At 44.9% G+C, this 23,562-nt stretch overlaps 1 protein-coding gene across 1 annotated transcript; it reads right to left on the bottom strand.

Annotated features, from left to right (window-relative positions):
- Positions 1-576: 576 nt before the first annotated feature.
- LOC139534834 (uncharacterized) lies at positions 577-13,307 on the bottom strand. Its single transcript, XM_071334288.1, has 4 exons — positions 13,302-13,307; positions 2,229-2,361; positions 1,232-1,381; positions 577-815 (listed from the first exon to the last, which is right to left on the bottom strand). The coding sequence occupies exons 1-4, from the start codon at positions 13,305-13,307 to the stop codon at positions 577-579; spliced, it is 528 nt and encodes a 175-aa protein (XP_071190389.1).
- Positions 13,308-23,562: the final 10,255 nt, after the last annotated feature.

Here is a 23,562-nt window from a genome sequence, read left to right as displayed (position 1 = left end):
TGGTCTGGTGTCTCTCTGCCATCGAGCTGGTCTGGTGTCTCTCTGCCGTCGAGCTGGTCTGGTGTCTCTCTGCCGTTGAGCTGGTCTGGTGTCTCTCTGCCGTCGAGCTGGTCTGGTGTCTCTCTGCCGTCGAGCTGGTCTGGTGTCTCAGTTATCGAAGGGGATAATCCTGGAAATAAAGGATAAATAATGTGGAAATGTCTCTGAAATAAAGTTTTCCAGAGACATTGTTGCACAGAAAAGTTCTCTGTCAGTTTCTGCATCCCACAGGGATTCTGTGGATTCCAAATTATATCTGAAAACACCTGCTAGTATAAGAACCCCAAAGTATGCATGTAAATGAGTTTGGTCCATCTCCTTCCATCTGTCTCCAAAAACATCGCCTTCCCTCCAAATTCATGCAGTCCAGAATGTTTTCTGGATGGTGTCTGGGTTGAACAGTTCAAAAGAAGACTGTATGTCCTGCACATGAGTAACCTCCATCCGCGTCGGCCCTGGTTGCATCCTTATCACATTGGCAACCATTCTGGGTGTCTCATGCCTTGAAGACCAATCAATTTCACAATTTTTTGACATTCATATTTCTCCTGCCGCAGGTTGCTGATGAGCTGGTTGCTGACGGGCTGGTCCTGGGCTGGCTGCTGACGGGCTGGTCCTGGGCTGGCTGCTGACGGGCTGGTCCTGGGGCTGGTTGCTGATGGGCTGGTCCTGGGGCTGGCTGCTGACGGGCTGGTCCTTGGGCTGGCTGGTGAAGGGCTGGTCCTGGGGCTGGTTGCTGACGGGCTGGTCCTGGGCTGGCTGCTGACGGGCTGGTCCTGGTGCTGGTTGCTGACGGGCTGGTCCTGAGACTGGCTGCTGACGGGCTGGTCCTGGGGCTGGCTGCTGACGGGCTGGTCCTGAGGCTGGCTGCTGAAGGGCTGGTCCTGGGGCTGGCTGCTGACGGGCTGGTCCTGAGGCTGGCTGCTGAAGGGCTGGTCCTGGGGCTGGCTGCTGACGGGCTGGTCCTGGGGCTGGCTGCTGACGGGCTGGTCCTGGGGCTGGTTGCTGATGGGCTGGTCCTGGGGCTGGCTGCTGATAGGCTGGTCCTGGGGCTGGTTGCTGATGAGCTGGTCCTGGGGCTGGTTGCTGATGAGCTGGTCCTGGGGCTGGCTGCTGACGGGCTGGTCCTGAGGCTGGCTGCTGAAGGGCTGGTCCTGGGGCTGGCTGCTGACGGGCTGGTCCTGGGGCTGACTGCTGACGGGCTGGTCCTGGGGCTGGTTGCTGATGGGCTGGTCCTGGGGCTGGCTGCTGACGGGCTGGTCCTTGGGCTGGCTGGTGAAGGGCTGGTCCTGGGGCTGGTTGCTGACGGGCTGGTCCTGGGCTGGCTGCTGACGGGCTGGTCCTGGTGCTGGTTGCTGACGGGCTGGTCCTGAGGCTGGCTGCTGACGGGCTGGTCCTGGGGCTGGCTGCTGAAGGGCTGGTCCTGAGGCTGGCTGCTGATGGGCTGGTCCTGGGGCTGGCTGCTGACGGGCTGGTCCTGAGGCTGGCTGCTGAAGGGCTGGTCCTGGGGCTGGCTGCTGACGGGCTGGTCCTGGGGCTGGCTGCTGAAGGGCTGGTCCTGGGGCTGGCTGCTGAAGGGCTGGTCCTGGGGCTGGCTGCTGAAGGGCTGGTCCTGGGGCTGGCTGCTGAAGGGCTGGTCCTGGGGCTGGCTGCTGACGGGCTGGTCCTGAGGCTGGCTGCTGAAGGGCTGGTCCTGGGGCTGGCTGCTGACGGGCTGGTCCTGGGGCTGGCTGCTGAAGGGCTGGTCCTGGGGCTGGCTGCTGAAGGGCTGGTCCTGGGGCTGGCTGCTGAAGGGCTGGTCCTGGGGCTGGCTGCTGACGAGCTGGTCCTGGGGCTGGCTGCTGACGGGCTGGTCCTGGGGCTGGCTGCTGAAGGGCTGGCTCTGGGGCTGGCTGCTGAAGGGCTGGTTCTGGGGCTGGCTGCTGAAGGGCTGGTCCTGGGCTGGCTGCTGACGGGCTGGTCCTGGGGCTGGCTGCTGAAGGGCTAGTCCTGGGGCTGGTTGCTGATGGGCTGGTCCTGGGGCTGGCTGCTGATAGGCTGGTCCTGGGGCTGGTTGCTGATGAGCTGGTCCTGGGGCTGGTTGCTGATGAGCTGGTCCTGGGGCTGGCTGCTGACGGGCTGGTCCTGAGGCTGGCTGCTGAAGGGCTGGTCCTGGGGCTGGCTGCTGACGGGCTGGTCCTGGGGCTGACTGCTGACGGGCTGGTCCTGGGGCTGGTTGCTGATGGGCTGGTCCTGGGGCTGGCTGCTGACGGGCTGGTCCTTGGGCTGGCTGGTGAAGGGCTGGTCCTGGGGCTGGTTGCTGACGGGCTGGTCCTGGGCTGGCTGCTGACGGGCTGGTCCTGGTGCTGGTTGCTGACGGGCTGGTCCTGAGGCTGGCTGCTGACGGGCTGGTCCTGGGGCTGGCTGCTGAAGGGCTGGTCCTGAGGCTGGCTGCTGATGGGCTGGTCCTGGGGCTGGCTGCTGACGGGCTGGTCCTGAGGCTGGCTGCTGAAGGGCTGGTCCTGGGGCTGGCTGCTGACGGGCTGGTCCTGGGGCTGGCTGCTGAAGGGCTGGTCCTGGGGCTGGCTGCTGAAGGGCTGGTCCTGGGGCTGGCTGCTGAAGGGCTGGTCCTGGGGCTGGCTGCTGAAGGGCTGGTCCTGGGGCTGGCTGCTGACGGGCTGGTCCTGAGGCTGGCTGCTGAAGGGCTGGTCCTGGGGCTGGCTGCTGACGGGCTGGTCCTGGGGCTGGCTGCTGAAGGGCTGGTCCTGGGGCTGGCTGCTGAAGGGCTGGTCCTGGGGCTGGCTGCTGAAGGGCTGGTCCTGGGGCTGGCTGCTGACGAGCTGGTCCTGGGGCTGGCTGCTGACGGGCTGGTCCTGGGGCTGGCTGCTGAAGGGCTGGCTCTGGGGCTGGCTGCTGAAGGGCTGGTTCTGGGGCTGGCTGCTGAAGGGCTGGTCCTGGGCTGGCTGCTGACGGGCTGGTCCTGGGGCTGGCTGCTGAAGGGCTAGTCCTGGGGCTGGCTGCTGAAGGGCTGGTCCTGGGGCTGGCTGCTGAAGGGCTGGTCCTGGAGCTAGCTGAGGGTCAATCTCATCCTCTTCTTCCACTGTCAGACTCCGAATTGACAGAGACATAATCATCATGTTCGTAAAATTGTTAATCTTGCAAAGTGGAAGACGCTCCTTCCACACTAGCTTCTCTATCTGCAAAAATTACTTCTAAGGCCTTCTGAGCAGAGATAATTTTTGCCATACTGATTGATTGTGGTAAGGAGCCACACATGCAAAGCTTATTATTTGTTGTGTCCCTCCTCCAATTTGCACCTGGCCGGGGTAGAGTGTTTTACAATGTATTGGAATAATGTATTGAAGTAATGTATTGTAATAACATTGAAAAGGTTCCTGCAAGACATTGTGTAGTTTCACACGCTACAAAGGGTAAAGAGTCTGAGAGAAACGAGAGACAGGCAGACAAGGCAGGGAGACAAATCAAATCAAAGTGTATTTGTCACGTGCGCCGAATACAACAGGTGTAGACCTTACAGTGAAATGCTTACTTACATGCTCTAACCAGTGGTGTGACAAACCGGTTGTTGGTGCTATGTTGAAACAGCAGGCCCAGGGAAGAGGAAGACAGAGTGTCACAGCAAACATTTGTTTAATTTTTTATTGTTTTCACCAACACACACACACACACACACACACACACACACACACACACACACACACACACACACACACACACACACACACACACACACACACACACACACACACACACACACACACACACACACACACACACACACACACACACACGCCTTAGCCTAGCATGGTGCAACGTACTTCTATGTCTTTTCATACGATTATAATTGAGATGTAAAGGCCTGGGAGGGGTGTTCAACTTGTCAAGAAGATAAAAGCCTGTGGGCAACACCCTATCATGCAGTGGCATGCAAATATAACACTGGCTTGCCAACTTCTACATATCAACTCCAACCTGAAGAGAAGCAGAGGATCACCGGGTTAGTTATGGTACTTTAAACACTGTTTCCTGTTATTCATGATATCATGTTACAGCGATGACATTATATTACAGAGATGTTACTAGTGGGCACCAATATTGATCCTTCTGTAACAGATGGATATTTGTTGATATCGATATGAACAAGGTACACTGGGGACCGGAATTACAGGATCCCTTGATAAAGATGAACAAAAAAAACTGTATAAAATAAATACTACCAATATTGCTCTATATTCTCTGCTCCAATTGTATTTTTATACTAATACATTTGCTCTGAGAAATATATTTTGTTCAACAAGAAATAAAGACGAATCTAATAAAGGTAGGGGTCATGATGATTGTTACCCCTTGGTTTCAATAGGTACAGGGCTATTTGCTGCGTATGAATCCTTCTTTTGAGGCCAAACCCACCACTGGTGTGTGTGGTCAAAGAGCTCTATTTTCCTCTCATCTGTCCATAGTGTAACGGATGTGAAATGGCTAGCTAGTTAGCGGTGGTGCGCGCTAATAGCCTTTCAATCGGTGACGTCACTTGCTCTGAGACCTTGAAGTAGTGGTTCCCCTTGCTCTGCAAGGGCCGCGGCCTTTGTGGAGCGATGGGTAACGATGCTTCGTGGGTGACTGTTGTTGATGTGTGCAGAGGGTCCCTGGTTCGCGCCTGGGTCGGGGTGAGGGACTAAAGTAATACTGTTACAATAGCACCTGGTTCCAATCCAAGTGCCAATGATGTTTATCAAACTCCTGGCCTTTACATGTGTTGGATAATCTCAATAAAGGCCATTTTTTCACCTGGCAACACTTCCAAATAGCCTATTGGCATGGAGGTGGCGTCCAATTGGAGATTTGTAGACTTGATAACTCTAAGATACCGTGACCTTAGGTCCTCTACCAGGCAAGTTTACCATTGTTCCAGTGGGGATTAAACTGCTTTCATTGTTGCCCTAATAGTGGTTAGTGTTTGATTCAGTAGTTTTTCTGTACTCAGTCAACAGCCATTTGTCTCCTTCCATGTGTTGTTTGTCTTTCACAGACTAAAGCTGAAGAACCTAAGCACATCCTGGTTCTTCCCGCAGGTACTGGAGTTGTAGGTGACCTCGTGGAAAACAGGAAGGAAAACGCCACACACTGCCGCTCCTGCTCCCAGGTGATATTTATTTACAACCGTTTCGACCCTGTAGGTCTTCATCAGGCATCCGTATGCCAGGTGGGGGTGGAAGGTCCTATATATAGGAGCAGTACTCAGTGACAACACTTCCTGAAACAGGAGGTAGAAATGTATAACGTAGTTTCACAATATTAACATTCAATGTATCAAAATAATATGATCATACACAGAGAATGTGATCAATATACACACAAAATAGTCGATCAGGATACAAAAACACAATTTAGAATTATTGGAACTATAAGAATGGTTTCTTTGTCTTTCCCCATGGTGATGGATCACTAATGGATTTTACATGTGTGTTACCTCATTTTTATACCCCAGTGAAACAGGAAGCCATGAAAGGCCACAATACAGTTCCTTAACCTTTACTTAACACCCATCCCAGATCCGGGAGCATCCTCATCAGTAAAAGCTGACTAGCATAGCCTAGCATAGCGCCACAAGTAAATAATAGCATATAAATATCATGAAATCACAAGTCCAATACAGCAAATGAAAGATAAACATCTTGTGAATCCAGCCATCATTTCCGATTTTTAAAATATTTTACAGCGAAAACACAATATGTATTTCTATTAGCTAACCACAATAGCCAAAGACTCAACCGCATATTTTCACCATGTTTCTACCGCATAGGTAGCTATCACAAAACCGACCAAATATAGATATAATTAGTCACTAACCAAGAAACAACTTCATCAGATGACAGTCTTATAACATGTTATACAATAAATGTATGTTTTGTTCGAAAATGTGCATATTTGAGGTATAAATCATAGTTTTACATTGCAGCTACCATAAAAAATATCACCAAAGCAGCCAGAATAATTACAGAGAGCAACGTGAAATACCTAAATACTCATCATAAAACATTTATGAAAAATACATGGTGTACAGCAAATGAAAGATAAACATCTTGTGAATCCAGCCAATATTTCCGATTTCTTAAGTGTTTTACAGCGAAAACACAATATAGCATTATATTAGCTTACCACAATAGCCAAACACACAACCGCATTTATTCACCGCGTAGATAGCATTCGCAAAATCCAGCAAAAGATATAAAATTAATCACTAACCTTGACCAACTTCATCAGATGACAGTCTTATAACATCAGGTTATACAATACACTTATGTTTTGTTCGAAAATGTGCATATTTAGAGCTGCAAACCGTGGTTATACATTGTGAATATGTAGCATCGATTCACCAGAATGTCCGGAGCTATTTTGGACACTCACCTAATCTGACCAAAGAACTCATCATAAACTTTACATAAAAATACTTGTTGTATGACAAATGAAAGATACACTGGTTCTTAATGCAACCGCCGTGTTAGATTTTTAAAAATAACTTTACCATAACAAACAGCTTGCGTTATTGCGAGACAGCGCCCGCCAAAACGGCAGAGAATAGGAATCAACATTTTCCACAGAAATACGAAATAATATCATAAATTGTTCTTACTTTTGTTGAGCTTCCATCAGAATCTTGTACAAGGAGTCCTAGGTCGAGAATAAATCGTTGTTTGGTTTTAGAATGTCCTTTTCTCCTGTCGAATTCGTGCCACAATGCTAGCCAATGTTGATGACGTTCCCAGTTTCTCTCGACGCAAAGACCGGAAAACTCCAAAAGTCCAAATAAACGTTGAATAAACTGATAGAACTCGGTTGAAAAAACCTGCTTTACGATGTTATTATCGCATGTATCAAATAAAACCAGAGCCGGAGATATTAGCCGTGTATACCGAACGCTTATCATAAGACAATATGGAGGTGCTTCCCGCGCCTTGGTAGACAAAGGAAATTCTGGACACGTCATTCCAAGAGCTCTTGTCATTCCACCTTCCACTGCCTGTTGACATCTAGTGGAAGGCGTATGAAGTGCATGCATATCGATAAATATTAGGCAATTGAATAGGCAGGCCCTGAAACAGAGCCTCGTTTTCAGATTTTTCACTTCCTGCCTGGAAGTTTGCTGCAAAATGAGTTCTGTTTTACTCACAGATATAATTCAAACAGTTTTAGAAACTTGAAAGTGTTTTCTATCCAAAAGTAATAATAATATGCATATTGTACGATCTAGAATGGAGTACGAGGCAGTTTTAATTTGGGTACGATTTTTTCCAAAGTGAAAACAGCGCCCCCCTATTGACAAGAATTAAACTGAGATTAAAAGTAAAATGTTAATGCAGATAACATTTTGTTGGATTTAACCTCTAACGAGCCTCTACCCCGGGTCCGGGATCACCCCCCACCCCCCCCACACACTGATTAGCATAGATAGCATAGCTTCACAAGTAGATAGTAGCATCTAAATATCATTAAATCACAAGTCCAAGACACCAGATGAAAGATACAGATCTTGTGAATAAAGCCACCATTTCAGATTTTTAAAATGTTTTACAGGGAAGACAAAATATGTAAATATATTAGGTAAACACGTTAGCAAAATACACCACTTTTCTAACTCCATCAGTTTCTTACTACTTCAGGTGCTATCACCAATTCGGCTAAACTAAGATATTGATAGCCACTAACCAAGAAAAAACCTCTTCAGATGACAGTCTGATAACATATTTATGGTATAGGATAGGTTTTGTTAGAAAAAAGTGCATATTTCAGGTAGAAATCACAGTTTACAATTGCACCGACCATCACAAGACGACTAGAATTACTATAGAGAGCAACGTGTATGACCAATTTACTCTTAATAAAACATTTCATAAGAATAGACAAAGCATAGCAATGGAAAGACCCAGATCTTGTGATTCCAGACAATATTTCAGATTTTCTAAGCGTTTTACAGCGAAAACACAATAAATCGATAAGTTAGCATACCACATGTGAAAACGTTACCAGAGCATCGATTCCAGCCAAAGAGCGCTATAACGTAATCACCGCCAAAATATATTAATTTTTTCACTAACCTTCTCAGAATTCTTCCGATGACACTCCTGTAACATCATTTTACAACATACATATACAGTTTGTTCGAAAATGTGCATATTTAGCCATACAAAACCGTGGTTATACAATGAAAATAGTAGCAACTCAAGCATCAAAATGAGGGACGTCAGCTTTCAGAGTGATCTAGTTTAATCGAAAGCTAATCATATACTTGACTAAAAAATACAGGGTTGACAGGAATCGAAAGACAAATTAGTTCTTAATGCAACCGCTGACTTACATTTTTTAAATTATCCTTACTTTTCAATACAGGGTTCGCCAAGTGACGCGATAACAAACAAAATGGCGAAATATGCGTTTAAAATATTTCGACAGAACAACGATTTATCATATTAAATATTGCTTACTTTGAGCTGTTCTTCCATCAGATTCTTGGGCAATGTATCCTTTCTATGTTGTAATCTTCTTTTGGTCGATAGATGTCCTCTGTCCTTCGAAATGTCCACTAACAACGACCGAGACCCCGAAACGTTCCCAAAGCTAGAAAGTGCACGACAAAGAAATTCCTCAGAATCGCACTAAACGGATATAAATTGCTATAAAACGGTTCAAATTAACTACATTATGATGTTTTTAACAACTATAACGAGTAAAAACATGACCAGAGAAATATTGCTGGCTAAACAACGATTTGGAATGAGGCAAGTCCGATGTCCTTCACGCTTCAGGCGCGCGACGAGAAAGGGAGGTACCTCCACGTTTTTTTTATTTTATAGTGGCTGTGATTGTGCAATCGACTCCATTCAAAACGTGATGACGTACAGACACCCAGAGGAAGACGTAGGCAGTGTCGGTTTCTTCATAGCATTCACTGTCACCTTAAAAACAGACTCCAGATCAGGGGTAAACATTTCTGAAATCTGACCCCTGTCATGAAAAGTGCTGTAGATATAGTTCTGTACCACTCAGAGACAAAATTCCAACGGCTATAGAAACTAGAAAGTGTTTTCTATCCAATAATAACAATAATATGCATATTGTACGATCAAGAATTTAGCACGAGGCAGTTTAATTTGGAGACCAAAATATGCTAATGCGGAACAGCACCCCCTATAGTTCCAAGAAGTTAATTTATAAGAATTGTTAGGAGTGCCAATATTTTCAGATCTGACTGTATTTTAATGAGGTCCCAGCTAGCACATTTGGTTCCGTGTAAGTTGTGGGAACGTTTGTTTTTGTTTTTATATTGGTTGTGAGAACGAAGCCATACGTTTCCTGACTGGAAAAACAGAACGTGTTTAAACGTTCTGAGAACAGAAGTGAACATTTCACCTGTTCTGGGAACGTTTATTTTTAGGATGCAGGGAGGTTCTGCAAACGTCTTACTATGGTTCCAGGGAGGTTCTGAGAATGTCTTACTATGGTTCCAGGGAGGTTCTGAGAACGTCTTACTATGGTTCCAGGGAGGTTCTGAGAATGTTTTACTATGGTTCCAGGGAGGTTCTGAGAATGTTTTACTATGTTTCCAGGGAAGGTTCTGAGAACGTCTTACTATGGTTCCAGGGAGGTTCTGAGAATGTTTTACTATGGTTCCAGGGAGGTTCTGAGAACGTCTTACTATGGTTCCAAGGAGGTTCTGAGAACGTCTTACTATGGTTCGAGGGAGGTTCGAGAAAGTCTTACTATGGTTCCAGGGAGGTTCGAGAACGTCTTACTATGGTTCCAGGGAGGTTCTGAGAACGTCTTACTATGGTTCCTTGAAAGTTTTGATGGCAGGTTTTATTAACGCTCAGAGAGTACACTTTTTTGATCATTTGGAGGTTTTTGAGTGTCCCCACAATAGCTAGTTTTTCGCGTGCTGCCAACTGGTAAGACGATTTAGGAGAGCGGTCACATGTTCTACCAAGGCAGAGGCTCTCGCCAAGCAAGCAGCGTGACATCCTTAAGGGCTGAGACACAACATTGTTGTTGGAATGCAATGGGAGTTTACCATTCCCTTGTTATTCAACATCTGTTTCCTCATTTCGTTACTATTATTACTGAGACAGAAAGGCCTGGGGGGGTGCAACTTTGCAAGAAGATAAAAGCCTGTGGGCAACACCCTCTCATGCAATGCCATGCAAATATAACACTGGCTTACCAACTTCTACATGTCAAATTCAAACTGAAGAGGAGCAGAGGACCACCAGGTTAGTTGACAAAGTCATGGTACTTTAAACACTGTTTCCTGTTATTCATGATATCATGTTACAGCGATGACATTATATTACAGAGATGTTACTAGTGAGCACCAATACAGATTCTTCTGTATGATATGAATATCGTTTGATATCGATAGGAACAAGGCATATCGTCATGTCTGCTTATCCTTGCTGTTCACCTACACTGTTATGAAAAAGAGCAAACACGACTGTTCCTGCAGGTTATATCATATGTATTCTGGCATGTACTGACAGCATGGGTAAGCGATTATTGAAAACATGATCATATTTGATTTAACCGTTGGTACTGTTCTCCATAGGCACTGGGTGGATGTAAACTTACATCATATTGGATTTAGCCGTTGGTTCTCCATAGGCGCTGGGTGGACGTAAACTTACATCATATTGGATTTAGCCGTTGGTTCTCCATAGGCGCTGGGTGGATGTAAACTTACATCATATTGGATTTAGCCGTTGGTTCTCCATAGGCACTGGGTGGATGAAAATTACATCATATTGGATTTAGCTGTTGGTTCTCCATAGGCACTGGGTGGATGTAAATTTACATCATATTGGATTTAGCCGTTGGTTCTCCATAGGCGCTGGGTGGATGTAAACTTACATCATATTGGATTTAGCCGTTGGTTCTCCATAGGCGCTGCGTGGATGTAAACTTACATCATATTGGATTTAGCCGTTGGTTCTCCATAGGCACTGGGTGGATGTAAACTTACATCATATTGGATTTAGCCGTTGGTTCTCCATAGGCACTGGGTGGATGTAAACTTACATCATATTGGATTTAGCCGTTGGTTCTCCATAGGCACTGGGTGGATGTAAACTTACATCATATTGGATTTAGCCGTTGGTTCTCCATAGGCACTGGGTGGATGTAAACTTACATCATATTGGATTTAGCCGTTGGTTCTCCATAGGCACTGGGTGGATGTAAACTTAAATCATATTGGATTTAGCCGTTGGTTCTCCATAGGCACTGGGTGGATGTAAACTTACATCATATTTGATTTAGCCGTTGGTTCTCCATAGGCGCTGGGTGGATGTAAACTTACATCATATTGGATTTAGCCGTTGGTTCTCCATAGGCACTGGGTGGACGTAAACTTACATAATATTGGATTTAGCCGTTGGTTCTCCATAGGCACTGGGTGGATGTAAACTTACATCATATTGGATTTAGCCGTTGGTTCTCCATAGGCACTGGGTGGATGTAAACTTACATCATATTGGATTTAGCCGTTGGTTCTCCATAGGCACTGGGTGGATGTAAACTAACATCATATTGGATTTAGCCGTTGGTTCTCCATAGGCACTGGGTGGATGTAAACTTACATCATATTGGATTTAGCCGTTGGTTCTCCATAGGCACTGGGTGGACGTAAACTTACATAATATTGGATTTAGCCGTTGGTTCTCCATAGGCGCTGGGTGGATGTAAACTTACATCATATTGGATTTAGCCGTTGGTTCTCCATAGGCACTGGGTGGATGTAAACTTACATCATATTGGATTTAACCGTTGGTACTGTTCTCCGTAGGCACTGCGTGGATGTAAACTTACATCATATTGGATTTAGCCGTTGGTTCTCCATAGGCGCTGCGTGGATGTAAACTTACATCATATTGGATTTAGCCGTTGGTTCTCCATAGGCACTGGGTGGATGTAAACTTACATCATATTGGATTTAGCCGTTGGTTCTCCATAGGCACTGGGTGGATGTAAACTTACATCATATTGGATTTAGCCGTTGGTTCTCCATAGGCGCTGGGTGGATGTAAACTTACATCATATTGGATTTAGCCGTTGGTTCTCCATAGGCACTGGGTGGATGTAAACTTACATCATATTGGATTTAGCCGTTGGTTCTCCATAGGCACTGGGTGGATGTAAACTTACATCATATTGGATTTAGCCGTTGGTTCTCCATAGGCACTGGGTGGACGTAAACTCACATCATATTGGATTTAGCCGTTGGTTCTCCATAGGCACTGGGTGGATGTAAACTTACATCATATTGGATTTAGCAGTTGGTTCTCCATAGGCACTGGGTGGATGTAAACTTACATCATATTGGATTTAGCTGTTGGTTCTCCATAGGCACTGGGTGGATGTAAACTAACATCATATTGGATTTAGCCGTTGGTTCTCCATAGGCACTGGGTGGATGTAAACTTACATCATATTGGATTTAACCGTTGGTACTGTTCTCCATAGGCACTGGGTGGACGTAAACTTACACCATATTTGATTTAGCAGTTGGTTTTCCATAGGCACTGGGTGGATGTAAACTTACACCATATTGGATTTAGCTGTTGGTTCTCCATAGGCACTGGGTGGATGTAAACTTACATCATATTGGATTTAGCTGTTGGTTCTCCATAGCCCCTGGGTGGATGTAAACTTACATAATATTGGATTTAGCCGTTGGTTCTCCATAGGCACTGGGTGGATGTAAACTTACATCATATTTGATGCTGATTCTTCAAGGACCTTAATAAACAACCTAATCGGAATCAGTTTAGTAAATGTAGTAACATTCATTCTCTCAAGAATGTCCCAACTGTCCTCCTTTCATTGATTCATATCTGTTCTACCAACCAGCCTAAACTGGTGCTTCATGGTGAGTCGAGGAACATTATGGGGCAGTATGTGTCCCAAATGGCACCCTATTACCTATGGACCCTGGTCAAAGGTCGTGGACTGCACTATTTAGGGAATAGGGTGCCATTTGGAACGCAGAGGGAGTCCCCTGACCACCCACTCACTGCTCTTTCTCTCAATCAGCATTTTTACCAGCTAGGAGAGAGTGTCTATGAGGAGCTGAGGCAGGCAGGGGTGAATTAATGCAGTCCAACTGCTATTATCGACGTTTCTTTATATTTGGCGCCCTCATGTGGTAGTCAGGGTGCATTTCAGGTATAAATATTAATGATAGATCTTTGTGATTTGGACAGTTCTAATCTTACCGTCATCGAGGATAGAGGAAAACACACATTATAACTTTAAATGGAGGGGATATATTGTATAACATAAATCAAATGTAACTTCAATATCCTTGTTGTAGGAAGTACATGACTTTGGGAGAGGGAATACTGCACAACAATATGTAAAGTACACCGTCGAACAGTGCATTCGGAAAGTATTCAGACCACTTGACTTTTTACACATTTTGTTACATTACAGCCTTATTCTAAAATGGATGAAATTAATGTTTTCCTCATCAATCTACACACAATACCCCATAATGACATCACTATACCCCATAATGACATCACTATACCCCATAATGACATCACTATACCCCATAATGACATCACAATACCCCATAATGACAAATGGAAAACAGGTTTTTAGAAATGTTTGCAAATGTAAAATATATATATATATGTACTTACATACAGTTCCAGTCAAAAGTGTTGGACACACATACTCATTCAAGCGTATTTCTTTATTTGTACTATTTTCTACATTGTAGAATATTAGTGAAGACGTCAAAACTATGAAATAACGCATATAGAATCATGTAGGAACCAAACAAGTGTTAAACAAATCAAAATATATTTAATATTTGAGATTATTCTAAGTAGCCACCCTTTGCCTTAATGACAGCTTTGATCAGTCTTGCTATTTTCTTAACCAGCTTCACCTGTTCACTTTTCCAACAGTCTTGAAGGAGTTCCCACATATGCTGATAACTTGTTGGCTGATTTTACTTAAATCTGCCTTTGAACTAATCCTAAACAATCTGAATTGGGTTGAGGTCAGGTGATTGTGGAGGCCAGGTCATCTGATGCAGCACTCCATCACTCTTCTTCTTGGTCAAATAGCCCTTACAGAGCCTGGAGGTGTGTTGGGTCATTGTCCTGTTGAAAAACGAATTATAGACCCACTAAGCACAAACCAGATGGGATGGCGTATCGCTGCAGAATGTTGTGATAGCCATGCTGGTTAAGTGTGCCTTGAATTCTAAATAAATCACCAACAGTGTCCCCAGCAAAGCACACACACACCATCACACCTCCTCCTCCATGCTTCACGGTGGGAACCACTCATCAGAGATCATCCGTTCACCTACTCTACGTCTCACAAAGACACGCCGTTTGCAACCAAAAGGACAGATTTCCACTGATTCCATTGATCATGTTTCTTGGCCTAGACCAAAGGACAGATTTCCACCGGTTTAATGTCCATTGCTCGTGTTTCTTGGCCCAAGCAAGTCTCTTCTTATTATTGGTGTCCTTCAGTTAAATAAAGGTTCATTAAATAAATAAAAAATGTAATTGATGTCCTTTAGTAGTGGTTTCTTTGCAGCAATTCGACCATGAAGTGGCCTGATTCACGCAGTCTCCTCTGAACAGTTAATGTTGAGATGTGTCTGTTACTAGAATGTGAAGCATTTATTTGGGCTGCAATTTCTGAGGATGGTAACTCTAATGAACTTATTCTCTGCAGCAGAGGTACCTCTGGGTCTTCCTTTCCTCTGGCGGTCCTCATGAGACAGTTTCATCATAGCGCTTGATGGTTTTTGCGACTGCACTTTCAACGTTTTTGAAATTGTCCAGATTGACTGACCTTAATTTCTTAAAGTAACAATGGACTGTCATTTCTCTTTGCTTATTTGAGCTGTTCTTGCCATAATATGGACTTGGTCTTTTACCAAATAGGGCTATCTTCTGTATACCCTCCTATCTTGTCACAATACAACTGATTGGCTAAAAAGCATTCATTATTGGTAGCACAACCTCAACCTCTAAGTGTGTGTGTGTGTGTGTGTGTGTGTGTGTGTGTGTGTGTGTGTGTGTGTGTGTGTGTGTGTGTGTGTGTGTGTGTGTGTGTGTGTGTGTGTGTGTGTGTGTGTGTGTGTGTGTGTGTGTAAGCATGTAAGGTTTATGTTTGAATTTGTGTGTGTCTATACCAGTGTCTTCTTACCTTAGCGCTGCTCTGCTCCTGTATTACTGAGTGATAGACAGTTCTCTCTGTTCCCCTCTCTCCAAGACTGGTGATAGTTTTGATATAAACAAATATACAGTTGAAGTCGGAAGTTTACATACACTTAGTTTGAAGTCATTAAAACTCGTTTTTCAACCACTCCACAAATTTCTTGTCAGCAAACTATAGTTTTGGCAAGTCGGTTAGAACATCTACTTCGTGTACGACACAAGTCATTTTTTCAACAATTGTTTACAAACAGATTATTTAATTTATAACTCACTGTATCACTTTAAACAGCTTGAAAAATCCAGAAAATTATGTCATTGCTTTAGAATCTTCTATAAGGCTAATGGACATCATTTGAGTCAAATGGAGGTGAACCTGTGGATGTATTTCAAGGACTATATTAAAATGCAGTGCCTCTTTTCTTGACATCATGGGAAAATCAAAATAAATCAGCCAAGACCTCGGAAAAACTATTGTAGACCTCCCCAATCTGGTTCATCCTTGGGAGCAATTTCCAAACGCCTGAAGTTACCACGTTCAACTGTACAAACAATAGTACGCAAGTATAAACACCATGGGACGACGCAGCCGCCATACCACTCAGGAAGGAGAAGCGTTCTGTCTCCTAGAGATGAATGTACTTTGGTGCAAAAAGTGCAAATCAATCCCAGAACAACAGCAAAGGACCTTGTGAAGATGCTGGAGGAAACAGGTACAAAAGTATCTATATCCACAGTAAAACGAGTCCTATATCGACATAACCTGAAAGGCTGCTCAGCAAGGGAGAAGCCACTGCTCCAAAACCGCCATAAGAAAGCCAGAATACGGTTTGCAACTGCACATGGGGACAAAGATCATACTTTTTTGGAGAAATGTCCTCTGGTCTGATGAAACAAAAATAGAACTGTTTGGCAATAATGACCATATTATGTTTAGAGGAAAAAGGGGGAGGCTTGCAAGCCGAAGAACATCATCCCAACCGTGAAGCACGGGGGTGGCAGCATCATGTTGTGGGGGTGCTTTGCTGCAGGAGGGACTGGTGCACTTCAGAAAATACATGGCATCATGAGAAAGGAGAATTATGTGGATATATTGAAGCAACCTCTCAAAATTTCAGTCAGGAAGTTGAAGCTTGGTCGTAAATGGGTCTTCCAAATGGACAATGACCCCAAGCATACTTCCAAAGTAGTGGCAAAATGGCTTAAGGACAACAAAGTCAAGGTATTGGAGTGGCCATCACAAAGCACTGACCTCAATCCCATAGAAAATTTGTGGGCAGAACTGAAAAAACGTGTGCGAGCAAGGAGGCCTACAAACCTGACTCAGTCACACCAGCTCTGTCCGGAGGAAGAGGCCAAAATTCACCCAACTTATTGTGTGAAGCTTGTGGAAGGCTACCTGAAATGTTTGACCCAAGTTAAAGAATTTAAAGGCAATGTTACCAAATACTAATTGAGTGTATGTAATCTTCTGACCCACTGGGAATGTGATGAAAGAAATAAAAGCTGAAATAAATCATTCTCTCTATTATTCTGACATTTCACATTCTTAAAGTGGTGATCCTAAGTGACCTTAGACAGGGAATTTTTATTAGGATTAAATGTCAGGAATTGTGAAAAACTGAGTTTAAATGTATTTGGCTAAGATGTATGTAAACTTCCGACTTCATCTGTATGTATGTATGGATGTATGTATGTATGTATGGATGTACGTATGTACTATACACATATATATACAGTGGGGAGAACAAGTATTTGATACACTGCCGATTTTGCAGATTTTCCTACTTAAAAAGCATGTAGAGGTCTGTAATTTTTATCATAGGTACACGTCAACTGTGAGAGACGGAATCTAAAACAAAAATCCCGAAAATCACATTGTATGATTTTTAAGTAATTAATTAGCATTTTATTGCATGACATAAGTATTTGATACATCAGAAAAGCAGAACTTAATATTTGGTACAGAATCGTTTGTTTGCAATTACAGAGATCATACGTTTCCTGTAGTTCTTGACCAGGTTTGCACACACTGCAGCAGGGATTTTGGCCCACTCCTCCATACAGACCTTCTCCAGATCCTTCAGGTTTCGGGGCTGTCGCTGGGCAATACGGACTTTCAGCTCCCTCCAAAGATTTTCTATTGGGTTCATGTCTGGAGACTGGCTAGGCCACTCCAGGACCTTGAGATACTTCTTACGGAGCCACTCCTTAGTTGCCCTGGCTGTGTGTTTCGGGTCGTTGTCATACTGGAAGACCCAGCCACGACCCATCATCAATGCTCTTACTGAGGGAAGGAGGTTGTTGGCTAAGATCTCGCAATACATGGCCCCATCCATCCTCCCCTCAATACGGTGCAGTCGTCCTGTCCCCTTTGCAGAAAAGCATCCCCAAAGAATGATGTTTCCACCTCCATGCTTCACGGTTGGGATGGTGTTCTTGGGGTTGTACTCATCCTTCTTCTTCCTCCAAACACGGCAAGTGGAGTTTAGACCAAAAAGCTCTATTTTTGAATCATCAGACCACATGACCTTCTCCCATTCCTCCTCTGGATCATCCAGATGGTCATTGGCAAACTTCAGACGGGCCTGGACATGCGCCTGCTTGAGCAGGGGGACCTTGTGTGCGCTGCAGGATTTTAATCCATGACGGCGTAGTGTGTTACTAATGGTTTTCTTTGAGACTGTGGTCCCAGCTCTCTTCAGGTCATTGACCAGGTCCTGCCGTGTAGTTCTGGGCTGATCCCTCACCTTCCTCATGATCATTGATGCCCCACGAGGTGAGATCTTGCATGGAGCCCCAGACCGAGGGTGATTGACCATCATCTTGAACTTCTTCTATTTTCTTCTATTTTCTAATAATTGCGCCAACAGTTGTTGCCTTCTCACCAAGCTGCTTGCCTATTGTCCTGTAGCCCATCCCAGCCTTGTGCAGGTCTACAATTTTATCCCTGATGTCCTTACACAGCTCTCTGGTCTTGGCCATTGTGGAGAGGTTGGAGTCTGTTTGATTGAGTGTGTGGACAGGTGTCTTTTATACAGGTAACGAGTTCAAACAGGTGCAGTTAATACAGGTAATGAGTGGAGAACAGGAGGGCTTCTTAAAGAAAAACTAACAGGTCTGTGAGAGCCGGAATTCTTACTGGTTGGTAGGTGATCAAATACTTATGTCATGCAATAAAATGCAAATGAATTACTTAAAAATCATACAATGTGATTTTCTGGATTTTTGTTTTAGATTACGTCTCTCACAGTTGAAGTGTACCTATGATAAAAATTACAGACCTCTACATGCTTTGTAAGTAGGAAAACCTGCAAAATCGGCAGTGTATCAAATACTTGTTCTCCCCACTGTATATATACATACAGTGCCAGTCAAAATTTGACACACCTACTCGTTCAAGGGTTTTTCTTTATTTGTACTATTTTCTACATTGTAGAATAACAGTGAAGACATCAAGACTTTGAAATAACACATATGGAATCATGTAGTAACCAAAGAAGTGTTAAACAAATCAAAATTAAAATTATATTTGAGATTCTTCCAAGTAGCCAACCTTAGCCATGATGACAGCTTGAGACAATTGAGACATGGATTGTGTATGTGTGCCATTCAGAGGGTGAATGGGCAAGACCACATTTTTAAGTGCCTTTGAACTGGGTGTGATAGAAGGTACCAGGTGCACCAGTTTGTGTCTAGAACTGCAACGCTGCTGGGTTTTTCATGCTCAACAGTTTCCCGTGTGTATCAAGAATGGTCCACGACCCAAAGAACATCCAGCCAACTTGACACAACTGTGGGAAGCACTGGACTCAACATGGGCCTGCATCCCTTTGGATCGCTTTTGATACCTTGGAGAGTCCACGCACCGACGAATGTAGGCTGTTCTGATGGCAAAAGGGGGTGCAACTCAACATTAGTAAGGTGTTCCTAATGTTTTGTACAGTCAATGTATGATGTGGTGGAAGGATGAAATAAATGAATTTACTCATTAAAACTTCTTCAGGCTAGGCGTCCCACTAGTGGACAACTTCCGGTGAAACTGGAGGGCGCGCAATTCAAATAAATAATCATAAAAATGACGAATATTAACATTTAGGAACATACAAGTGTCTTATATCGGCTGAAAGCTTAAATTCTTGTTAATCTAACTCCACTGTCCGATTTACAGTAGCTATTACAGCGAAAGCATGCCATGCGATTGTTTTGAGGACGGCGCCCAACGTCAAAATATTTTTCCACCAGCAAAGGTTTCATAAATTCACAAATAGAGATTAAATATTCACTTACTTTTTGAAAATGTTCCTCTGATTTGTCATCCAAAGGGTCCCAGCTACAACATGTAGTGTCGTTTTGTTAGATAAAATCCCTCTTTATATCCCAAAAAGTCAGTTTAGTTGGCGGCATCATTTGAGTAATCCACTATTTCAACATGCAGAGAAGGGAATCCAAAAAGCTACCGCTAAACTTTGTTAAAACAAGTCAAAATACATTTCAATTTAATCCTCCGATACCCTAAAATGTAATTAAACTATAATATTTCATACGGAAAGAAGTATGTTCAATAGGAAAGCGATATTAGCAGGTGTGCGTCCTCTTCGTCGCATGCGCATACATGATTTTCCAAGTCTGTATCCCAGTACTAAAACTCAAAATTCTTCCTCGTTTTGGAAGAAACAAGCCTGAAACCTTGAACAAAGACTGTTGACATCTAGTGGAAGCCATAGGAATTGCAATCTGGGAACTGGATTTGGATATGCCCCTATACTTTCCATTGCAAGGGCATAGGCTCTCTCAAAAAAAAATCTGGGATGGTTTTTCTTTGGATTTTCTCCTACCATATCTATTATGTTGTAGTCTCATACATTATTTAAAAATGTCTACAAACTTCAAAGTGTTTTCTATCCAATGGTTCCAATTATATGCATTTCCTGGCTTCTGGGCCTGAGTAACAGGCAGTTTACTTTGGGCACGTCAGTCAGGTGGAAATTGAGAAGAAAGGACCCTTGCCTGAAATTAACATGATTTGATTTTTTTTTAATTGTATCCAACTATCACCAGTCTTGGAGAGAGAGAGAGAGATAGGGAAACAGAGAGGAATGTCCATCTACCAATCAGTAAAACAGGAGAAGGTAAGAAGACACTGGTATAGCCACACACACGCACAAATTGAAACATACACCTTACATGCTTACGAACGTGCACACACACACGTTTGGAGGTAGTGGTTGCGGAACCAATAATTAATAATTGGAGCGAATTCGGGGCTCATGTTCTACCAACAATGACTCACAGACGCCGACCCGGTATGGAATGCTGACATCAGCTGCTGTATTCACTCTAGAATCATTGATTTTATGCTTCTTTTTTCTTACCATGTAAATCTGACAGGAGGAAACATCAGGTTTCTAACTATCCTCGCTCCTCAACATGTAAATCTGACAGGAGAAAACATCAGGTTTCTATCTATCCTCGCTCCTCAACATGTAAATCTGACAGGAGGAAACATCAGGTTTCTATCTATCCTCGCTCCTCAACATGTAAATCTGACAGGAGGAAACATCAGGTTTCTACTACTATCCTCAACATGTAAATCTGACAGGAGAAAACATCAGGTTTCTAACTATCCTCAACATGTAAATCTGACAGCAGGAAACATCAGGTTTCTATCTATCCTCGCTCCTCAACATGTAAATCTGACAGGAGAAAACATCAGGTTTCTAACTATCCTCGCTCCTCAACATGTAAATCTGACAGCAGGAAACATCAGGTTTCTATCTATCCTCGCTCCTCAACATGTAAATCTGACAGGAGGAAACATCAGGTTTCTAACTATCCTCGCTCCTCAACATGTAAATCTGACAGCAGGAAACATCAGGTTTCTATCTATCCTCGCTCCTCAACATGTAAATCTGACAGGAGAAAACATCAGGTTTCTAACTATCCTCGCTCCTCAACATGTAAATCTGACAGGAGAAAACATCAGGTTTCTATCTATCCTCAACATGTAAATCTGACAGGAGGAAACATCAGGTTTCTAACTATCCTCAACATGTACATCTGACAGGAGAAAACATCAGGTTTCTATCTATCCTCAACATGTAAATCTGACAGGAGGAAACATCAGGTTTCTAACTATCCTCAACATGTAAATCTGACAGGAGGAAACATCAGGTTTCTATCTATCCTCGCTCCTCAACCTGTAAATCTGTCAATTCTGATATAAAGTCCTCTATTTCTGTCAATCCACTCGTCAGGATTGGAACTTCACAACGTTCCACCCAGAAGGGTGAAAGTGTTAACAGGAGTTACGTTTGGTACGTCCCAAAGAGAAAGGGTTTGATCTATTCAACAGGTTTACATCTCAACCATAATGTTAGCCAAGTTGTTTTGATTGTACATCCAGGAAATAATTAAAGACAGAATTTGAGGAAGATGTGATCAGGACAACTATTCTCTAATGGTTTGAAATCAGTGGATCCAGCATGAATATAAAACACAGGAAAAATACAACAGTTTAAACAATGGAGCATTTAAATACTGGCCCACTGCTAGTGGGGCAACCTTAACTATTTCTGATTGGTCAATTCTTGGAAGCAATACCATCTGTTTATTGGCTAGCCAGAGCAATTATTCTGATTGTGGTAGAGCACAGCAATGTGATTGGCTGTAACGGCAGCCTTCGTCCTCTTCGTCTGAAGAGGTGTAGCAGGGATCGGACCAAGACGCAGCGTAGTTTGTGCTCAACATGATTTAATGACAAAAAGACGATAACGTGAACACTTACAAAATACAAAAATAACAAACGTGGCAAACTGAAACAATCCTCTCTGGTGAAATGAACACAAAGACAGGAAACAACCACCCACAAACCTCAACACAAAACAAGCCACCTATATATGATTCCCAGTCAGAGACAACACAAAACACCTGCCTCTGATTGAGAACCATATTAGGCCAAACATAGAAACAGACAAACTAGACACACAACATAGAATGCCCACCCAGCTCACGTCCTGACCAACACTAAAACAAGTAAAACACACAAGAACTATGGTCAGAACGTGACAGTACCCCCCTCCTGAGGTGCGGACTCCGAACGCACCACCTAAAACTCTAGGGGAGGGTCTGGGTGGGCATCTGTCCGCGGTGGCGGCTCCGGCGCTGGACGAGGATCCCACTCCACCATTGTCTTTGTCCCACTCCTTAGCGTCCTTTGAGTGGCGACCCTCGCCGCCGACCTTGGCCTAGGAACCTTCACCAAGGTCCCCACTATACTGAGGAAACTCCTCCGGACTGAGGGACAGCTCATGACAGAGAGGTAGCTTATGACAGAGAGGTAGCTCCGGACTGAAGGGCAGCTCCGGACAAATGGCAGCTCCGGACAAATGGCAGCTCCGGACTCAATGGCAGCTCCGGACTGAAAGGCAGCTCCGGACTGAAAGGCAGCTCCGGACTGGAGGGCAGCTCATGACTGGAGGGCAGCTCATGACTGGCGGGCGGTTCTATCAGCTCCTGACTGGCGGGCGGCTCTATCAGCTCCTGACTGGCGGGCGGCTCTATCAGCTCCTGACTGGCGGGCGGCTCTGATGGCTCCTGACTGGCGGGCGGCTCTGGCGGCTCCTGACTGACGGACGGCTCTAGCGGCTCCTGACTGACGGACGGCTCTAGCGGCTCCTGACTGACGGATGGCTCTAATGGCTCGGGACAGACGGGCGGCTCAGATGGCGCTGGGCAGGCAGGCAGCTCAGATGGCGCTGGGCAGGCAGGCAGCTCAGATGGCGCTGGGCAGGCAGGCAGCTCAGATGGCGCTGGGCAGGCAGGCAGCTCAGATGGCGCTGGGCAGGCAGGCAGCTCAGATGGCGCTGGGCAGGCAGGCAGCTCAGGTGGCGCTGGGCAGGCAGGCAGCTCAGATGGCGCTTGGCAGACGGGCAGCTCAGATGGTGCTGGGCAGACGGGCAGCTCAGACGGCGCTGGGCAGACAGGCAGCTCAGATGGCGCTGGTTAGGCAGGCAGCACAGATGGCGCTGGGCAGACAGCCGACTCTGACCTGCTGAGGCGCACAGTAGGCCTGGTGCGTGGTGCCGGAACTGGTGGTACCGGACTGGAGTCACGCACCACTAGGCTAGTGCGGGGAGCAGGAACAGGGCACACTGGACTCTCAAGGCGCACTATAGGCCTGGTGCGTGGTGCCGGAACTGGTGGTACCGGGCTGTAGCCACGTAACTCAAGGCTAGTGCGGGGAGAAACAACAATGCGTACAGGGCTCTGGATACGCACAGTAGGCTTG

Source organism: Salvelinus alpinus, chromosome 11, assembly GCF_045679555.1.
Source record: "Salvelinus alpinus chromosome 11, SLU_Salpinus.1, whole genome shotgun sequence".
NCBI classification, from domain to species: Eukaryota; Metazoa; Chordata; class Actinopteri; order Salmoniformes; family Salmonidae; genus Salvelinus; species Salvelinus alpinus.
This window is presented reverse-complemented; position numbering and strand designations above follow the sequence as displayed.